This window comes from Nicotiana tomentosiformis, chromosome 8, assembly GCF_000390325.3.
Source record: "Nicotiana tomentosiformis chromosome 8, ASM39032v3, whole genome shotgun sequence".
NCBI classification, from domain to species: domain Eukaryota; kingdom Viridiplantae; phylum Streptophyta; class Magnoliopsida; order Solanales; family Solanaceae; genus Nicotiana; species Nicotiana tomentosiformis.
This window is the reverse complement of record NC_090819.1, coordinates 127,332,241-127,340,694: the sequence shown is the minus strand read 5'-3', so window position 1 is coordinate 127,340,694 and position 8,454 is coordinate 127,332,241. Positions and strand designations below refer to the sequence as shown.

General features: G+C 35.0%; 1 protein-coding gene across 1 annotated transcript; it reads right to left on the bottom strand.

Moving 5' to 3' along the window:
* Positions 1-370: 370 nt before the first annotated feature.
* On the bottom strand, positions 371-6,206 carry LOC104094730 (uncharacterized). The gene is made up of 15 exons (XM_009600710.4): positions 5,833-6,206; positions 4,653-5,043; positions 4,438-4,563; positions 4,253-4,357; positions 3,526-4,096; positions 3,231-3,271; positions 3,060-3,128; positions 2,882-2,982; positions 2,662-2,740; positions 2,447-2,545; positions 2,291-2,359; positions 2,137-2,186; positions 1,483-1,564; positions 805-899; positions 371-712 (listed from the first exon to the last, which is right to left on the bottom strand). The coding sequence occupies exons 1-15, from the start codon at positions 6,102-6,104 to the stop codon at positions 610-612; spliced, it is 2,253 nt and encodes a 750-aa protein (XP_009599005.1). The 5' UTR covers positions 6,105-6,206; the 3' UTR covers positions 371-609.
* Positions 6,207-8,454: the final 2,248 nt, after the last annotated feature.

Here is an 8,454-nt window from a genome sequence, read left to right as displayed (position 1 = left end):
TAATTATTTGACCTTTTAAATTATTTTTAATTCTTACCTTATATAAAAAAAATGTAACAAAACTAAAAAATATATATTAAATTTCTAAAAGTAATTACATAGTAGAAGTGGTAAAAATTCAAATATAATAAAAAATTAGGTGCTCAGAGATATGGTTAACCTTCCTCTTCTACTAAACAAAACAACTTAAATAACCTCGTATTCACTTTATTAACCTTTCTACCCAACCAAATAGGAACAATAACTTCAGCAGCACAAAGTGCAAGTTTACTATCACAGGATTACTCTTGCATACAAAACATTTTCATGAGGCATCAGTTAAATCTTTGGTGATTACTCATACAGTTATTTATTTCCAAAAAAAGCAAACTAATGAAGCATTTTCCTGTACAGGGATCCTACATTATGCTCTTAATACACTCCTTCAATTTAAAGCAAAATGGAAAACAGTAACAACAACAACTACTACTACTACACCTTAATCCGAAAAAAGTTGGGGTCGGCTATATGAATCCAATGAAAAACGCTTTCCATTGTCGATTCACTTTATTCGCTTGTGTATTTACATAGGTTGTTCATCTTGAGTTGCCTGTCAAACCGTGTTTGATATCAAAGCCCTGAGTTCTTCCTAGATGTCAATCCCCCAAATGAGAGAACTATTTCTGTCATTCTTCGGCTCAGGTCTTCAAATGATGGACGAAGTTCTGGTTTGCTGTTTGTAGTCAAGAAACAAAGGCTTAATTCAACTTCATTTACAATACTTCTTGATCAGAATTAATATCAAACAAAAGGAGAGGAAAGCACCTTTGCCAACAATCAAGGATAATAGCTGCAATTCGGGAATCAAGGTTTTCTGGAATGTCCAGTCTGCTATCCATGAAACCAACAACTCCAACAACCTTCAAATAAACAAACTCCTTTTAGTACCAGTACTGACTATTGAGAAGCACACTAGCAAATATAACTTGCTATCAGCATTTGCATGCACACACGTGTTGTTAGTTTTTTGTCCTGATTTTCTTATCATATTTGGTTTTTTCTATCTCTTTAAAGAAAGGTAACACATTTACCATAATTGGTTTTTCCTATTACTAAAAGGAAAATCTAATTCTTCCATATTTGACTACTCCTTTTTCTCCAAATTTTGACTTCTATAAATTAAGATTCTTCCTTCTCATTCAGTAGCATCCGCAATGTCACATTAAAGCGTTTGAGAATCTTGTTTACGGGGAGAATTTGTGAGACAAGTGTTAGCATGCTACTTGAGTTTACCTCTTTGTGAGGTTGTTCTCTCGATATTTTGTACTCTCTTTTATAAGGTGAATTGCTCATCTCCGCCTGTGGACGTAGGTCAATGGACTGAACCACATTAAATGTTTGTGTCTTTTTGATATATTTATCTTTTGTTGTCTGATTTATCGCATTATTTCAGTCCTAACACGTGCATATGCATCGATATAGTGAAAAGAAACATTGAGGTACCTGTAAGGGATTAAGGTCTTTCCAGGGAATAGATTCAGTCATTAGCTCCCATAAGATCACACCGAAACTAAAGACATCAGATCTGCACAACAGTGGAAGAATTTCATCAAGATAGCCATTGTAAGTGATGCTAATTACGTAGAATGTGCAGCAGCATGAAACAACATGCCTAAAAACCTTTTCTTTGCAAATTAAGGGGTTGATCTTTAAGCGTATTGTCGGAATCCAGAACTAAACCACACCAACAGTCTGAGTGTAAAATATTAAGTAAAATAAATAGGATAAACTACACAAGATCGGTCAATGGTATTATTAGAAACAAATAATCTTATCCAATTTAAAGCTTTATAAACCTTTTATCAGAATTTTAATAGTATTAACCAAGCATCTGCGAAAATACAAAATAATCCAGTGATTATTGTCATCGCATTAAAATCCAGCATAATTTGTCCGCAGACAAAAGAGCTCCAAAGGACATACATTACTAGGCAATAGTTTACTCACAAAAGAATGGTTCCACAGATTTGCTCCTTTCCTCCTAGTGAAAAGGCACAAGGAGCAATGTCTCAAGTTCAACGATCGGTTTCGCATTACACCATCAAGGTTAATTAACAGAAACAAAATAATACAGAAAGTAAAGGTTATGAAGCTTACTTCTCTGTTGAAGGTTCATTTCTAAGTACTTCAGGAGCCATCCACTGTGGCTGCAATGATAAAATGTTGGAAAATTTTGTGAGAGACAGGTAACAGCATTAGCCCATCTGATGTGACCACAAAAAAGAGCAAATCAAAAGGCTAAGATGCATACCGTCCCTCGTCCAGAATTTGCTGTTAAAAAGGTAGCATGTTTAAGTTTTGAAAGGCCAAAATCTCCAACCTGAGGAGGGAATCACCAATAAAATTGTCTACTTAAAGGGCTTCACTAATTAAGAATAATTTTAAGGTTCCACAGAGCAATCAAAACCTTGACAGTCCAGCTTTTATCCACAAGCAGGTTTGAAGATTTCAGGTCTCTATGTACTATTGGAGGGTTTCGTCGGTGCAAGTAATTCATACCCCTAGCCTAAAGCAAACAGAAGAAGAAGTGTGAGAAAAAACATGAGTTCTCATTACGGTAATGCGTCACACTTAAAAACTAATTACTCAAAGCAAATAGACGAGTCCAAGCGGATAACAGACCACGTCAAGAGCCATTCTAAGACGCCTTTTGAGGTCTAGCGGCTGATTATTCCTGTGAAGTGCTTTAAAAAGACTTCCCCTGAAACACATGATGAAACAGCATTTTCACATAAAATTTTAATTCAGCTACTTTATGCAGTGTCTAATCATTTGTGTCTCTAGTTTGACTGCTAACTTTCATAACCAGAACCATGTCTGATGAAATGACATACTTCATTACCTGGGTAAATACTCTGTGACAATGGCAAGCTTTTCTTGTGAACATACTGCTCCCATAAATAAAAGCACGCTTGGATGTCTAAGCCTTTTCATTATGTCAATCTGAAGAAGTGTTGAAAATCAATTAGAATTCTGTTAAGTATATGATACGTCAATGACCGCTTGATGGCATCACATACCTCCTTTTTGTAGTCAAGCAAAGTTGTCTCACCACATTGGTTCCCAAAATAAACCTTTACAGCAACATCCTGAAGGACAAAAAGGCGAGATGACACAAATACCACGATGATGAGATATCATTTCAGTCTGCCATCAGAATGTGAAAAGATTATTGTGAATTACGAAAGTACCGATCCTTTCCAGATTCCATGATACACAACGGCATATGCACCTAAAAAAGGAAATATTATGGTGAGTAATATTCTAGCTCCTCTATAATTTATTTGGTACTCAATTAACCTCACAGACAGTGATTAACAAGATATTCAGCTTTTAATGCTTTTACAAATTGAGGCAATGAATGTACAAATAGATCTCTAACAGCTAGGGAGTTTCTTCTCAACCAAATTTGGCCGACATTACAAATGTGCAGATAGCCAAAGTGCACCATGTCAATAACATTGGTACAATATTCGCAAGATTTACCTCGTCCAATTTCTTCCCTTAGGCTGATGTCTTCCCAAGATATTTCACAATGTGCTATCAAGCTTAGCTCATTCTCATTTTTCTGTGAATTTCCCTGACTGCTTCTAGTGCTCTCCCTTGACTTCCGTGACTGTTGGTTTTCTAACTGCTGTCGAGATGAATCTTCCATCCCTGAAAGTTTTGAATTTCCCATCTGTGACTTGAGATATTTATCATTACTTTGGAAACATGATCTTGGCAACTGTTCAGGAGATCTGAATTCCTTAGAACATTCATCAAACTTTCTGGAGCAGGTAGCTATCGGACCCTCTACGACATCAGTGGGTGCTATTTGTCCATTTTCAGAAGTTTTTCGTCGAGTAAAACAAGACGCCTTCAGTATATTCTGGAAATCATTATAGGCATCAAGAACATGACTATATTTTCCCTCTGAAGCTGACGGCAAATAAGGTTCTGTGACATCCTCACTAATAGAAGTTTTATCGCGTCCATTCGCTTGAATATTTCCACACTTTTCTTCCCCAGTGTTTCCAAATCCTGTAATGTGAAGCTTTGACATAACCTTTGCCACCTACCATATTGACAAAAACAGGTAATACTAGAATAACAATGGCCAGCCCACCTCTAAAAGAAATTAAATGAAAGCCAGTAAAGTAGGCTGAAGGCCAAGAACAGGACATATCTAGAGCAAAATTATCCTATGCATGAAAGGAAGAAGAAACAGTACTAGTTTAGAAGGCTGAGCAATATCAAATGCAGACTCATCCGTCTCTGAGCTTTCTGAATTAGCTCTGATCTTCCTACCTAGCAAACTGAAATTCAGCCGTGCAGCCTGAAATGTTGATAACATTTTCTCATACATCTCATTAATAATTAACAAAAAGCAAAGAACCTTAGTAGCTAAACACTTACGGGTGCTCTTGGTGGCTTTTGTGATTGCCCTCCTAATTTTTCTAGTTCAGCCTCCTCCCTGTCTCTCACATTTGCAGATGCATTGCGTGCATCCTCTCCACGTTTAAGTGGGAACACTTTTGAGGCCTGAAAACATAGAATACAAACAGTGAATAACTTACGCAGGAAACTAACTCAAAATGTTAATAAGCCACTGATAAAGCAATAGTAAGCACCAGATTGGAAACAGACAATGCAGTTTGTTGCTGTGGATGCCATTGAATACTTCTGAAATTTGTTTCCCGCTTTCCAGGTTGTCCATTAGCCTGAGAGCTTCTTGTTTTTTCTGAGTTTATCTTATTTAAAAAAGCTGCATCACTTGAGACAGTGATAACACCAAAAATCTCACCGTCTTCGTACCATAGGCTCTTTGTCACAATTGCCATAAAGATCTGACCAGTCCTCTTCTTAAAAGGAAACTGACCCGACCATGATTGTCTGCAGCTCAATTTTTTCACGGCATTCCTAGCCAATTCATGATATTCTTCACAAATAAGCAGTTCAGTACACCTGTGTTCAACTACTTCATAGTTTTTATAACCATAAAGTTGCTCAGCAGCTTGATTCCTGCAACAGAAAACTCGCTTGTGTTATGTGCAAGGTCACAGGAGGGGAGATAGCCGAGACTCTTTCATTTTCTTATTCCTCTTATTATTTACCCTTTTCCTTTCTTCCGTTAATTAAATAAACGATTGAGCAATGAGTAAGTCTATAGTCACAATATGAGTCAATAGAAAGGGTATTTGGTTACAGTAAATGTGGATGTAGTACATCCGAGCATCCACATCTATAAAAGAGTAAACCGATAATTGATACTAATGCCTATTTGCTTCACTACTTGCTATAACAGTAGGAAAAGGTTGCTATGCGCCTCAAAGCCAATTGCTTAATCTTAGCATCTAAAAAGGGCACACTTTATATACTTATTTATGTCTTAACACGATCCGTCTAGCTCCAATCAGATCCTTTTTCATTGGCCATGAAAATTTTCTGACGAAGAATATAATTAGACATGAAATCAAGATCTTTTCATGCTCTGGTACCATATTGATTTGTCTTAGAACTTGGTTAGAAAGAACACTACCATTTTATTAGTACTTATTTATGTCCTTAAAATGACTTATAATGCAGAGGAGAGAATGAAGCCAATCCCTTGCATTTTTTCAAAGAGATTGTGCTATGCTTGAAACTATGAAGTAACTCTAGTCTGCCACTTACAATATACCATCGTATATTTAAGTCGTCTGCAAAGGATTCTACCTCCCGCTCCATGAAAATTGTATGCCTAAGCTCATCCTAGAACTGTTAGCGAATAAAAATGATAAAGTATAGGAGCTGAAAATTACCAGTACTTACCAGTAAATTATTTCCCCAGTACCAACTTTAGTAACGTAAAGTGCATGACCCATGTCCTCCAACACATTTCTGTACGGAGTCCCGGAGTAGAACACTCCGGGACCGCAGTACGAAGTCGTATTATCGGCACCTGATTCCTTACTACATTTTTCTTCCAAGAGCAAGTTAAATTTTTCCCTGAGTCTCACATAACTCGTTTCTAAATCTCGCAATCGCTCAGAAAAGACTCGGGAAATAGCCAACTGTTTATCGTCGGAACCATAATCGTCCATGACGGCGGAATGCGGAGGTGGTAGTGGTGGTGATGGTGGTTTTTGACGGAGGTGAGGAAGGCTTTTGTAGCTGTGTGTGACTGTGGTACCCTTTGTTGAATTTAAATATTGGACTATTTATAATATGTCGTGGGACGAAAAGGTATTTGCCACGTGGTGTTCAAAAGGAACCATATGGATATTTATTTAGTACTGCGTTGTAAATAAGGTTCCTGAAATTTTTTATACTTCATCATAAATATGTTTATCTATTTAATACTCTATTGGAAATAAATATTCCAAAAAATTTTATCCTTTCGGTACTCCGTTATGAATAAATATTACATCCGATAGAAAATTATCTATATCTAGTACAATAAACTTATCCTTTTGGCTCTGTTATGCATAAATATTACCCCTGATAGAAGATTATCTATATTTGGTATAATAACAGCTTACAACAGTTTGCAGTAACAGCTTACAAGTAGCTTATAAGTAGTTTGTAGTAACAGCTTACAAGCAACTTCTTTTCTTTTATAAATAAATGAGATTTTATATATATTATTTTAAAATTGAATAATACATCTATTTATCTCTATACTTATCTTTACTTTTCTGCCTATATTTTATAAGATGTAACGATTTCGATGATTTACAAGTTTCGTTTTCCTTTCCAATTTGAACAATTTTGGAATTATACCTTCTTTCGTCATGTTACTACATTTATTATAAAGAAAAATTCAAAAATATCTATCTTGTAAATCGGGTTTTTGTTTCAATTTGAACAATTGGACTTTGGAATATAGTACCTATTTGGTAACGTCATTTACTATAAGAAAGTACCAAGACGTGCAGGTTTAGTTGAGGTGCAGTTGTGCACTAGTGCAAAGCATCCTCTTGTCAGGACTCGGAAAATGTCACTTCCTACGTCACTTGTTTAAACAGAATCCGGAATTTAAATGTGGGCTTTTTGGACTTAAATAACCAAAATAAGTGAAAAAAAACATTGTGACCACATTATATATATATATATATATATATATATATATATATATATAGCGCCCTTTAAAGGGCGCTATATGTGAAGTTGATTAGACGTGCAAGTATAGTGCAATTTATTAAGATGCTATATGTATAACGCCTTAATAAACGATGCTAAACCCCTTCAAATATCCGTCCCTTCCCTTCCCCCCGTTATAGAAGCAAAACAACCAACCCCCCTCCCCCCACAATTATTTTTAAATTAAATCAGCGGTCCCCCCATTAACGATCCAAAAAAACACTGAGTGGACCCTACCCGTCCCACAAAAAGTAAAGATTATTGGTCCTACATCCTAGCTAAGCTTTCTCTCGTTATGGGTTGCTCGTTTCGGATTCAAATCTTTAACTTTCCAAAAAACATAAATCGAGGTATTCCGATTTAGTTTTTGTCGAAACTCGTATAAAAAATGCATATTAGTTGTTTTAAATGTGTTCTATGTTGTTTTGTATTTTTTTTTTGCGATTAAACTGGTATGTTATTTTTATCCGGATTAAGATATTAGTGTGTTAAAAAATATATAAAAATTGAGAAATTAATATTATTTGTTAAAAAAATGTTAATAAGTTACTTTTTACTGTTGTATATGTATTTTCGTGAATATTTTGTGATTAAATGTATTTGTTGTTTTTATCTGGTTTAGATTATTTATTTGCTTAAAGACTAGTAATATAGTGCCCTTTTAGCGTAGTAAAATGTAGTGCCTTTTTGCGTAGTATCTCTGTAGTTATTGAAATTAATCATTTAATTATCTCTTATACCAAAAAAATACGTCAAAATAGCTGATAGATCAAACACAAACTCTGTCCAATTCTAATCAACGATCGTAAGAAAATAATATGAGAAAATAATAATATTTTCCGGATATCTTGGTGTTACTGAGCCTCAAATATCGAGCCCGGAACCCATTTGTGAATATTTAATAATTAAATCTTGTATAATTATAAAAATTATTTATTTAATTTTATTATAGTAAAAAATAAGTGAGTAACAAAAAAACGTATAAAATAAAACAAGTAAAATAATAAAACTATATATAAATTAATAAAACTAACACATACAAGAATTCAGGATATCTTGGTTCTACTGGGCCTCAAATATCGAGCCTGGAACTCATATGTGAATATTTAATAATTAAATCTTGTATAATTATAAAAATTAATTGTTTAATTTACAAACAAACATATAAAATTATAAGCTACTGTCGTTACAGGGCGATCATAGGTCCTCCCACATATGGGAGGGAGATTTACTGGCCCAGACTCTCCGCATCAGAAGAGTGGATGACATGTGGGACTTTCTGAAGGGCAAAGTTCTCTATCCTCGTGTAGT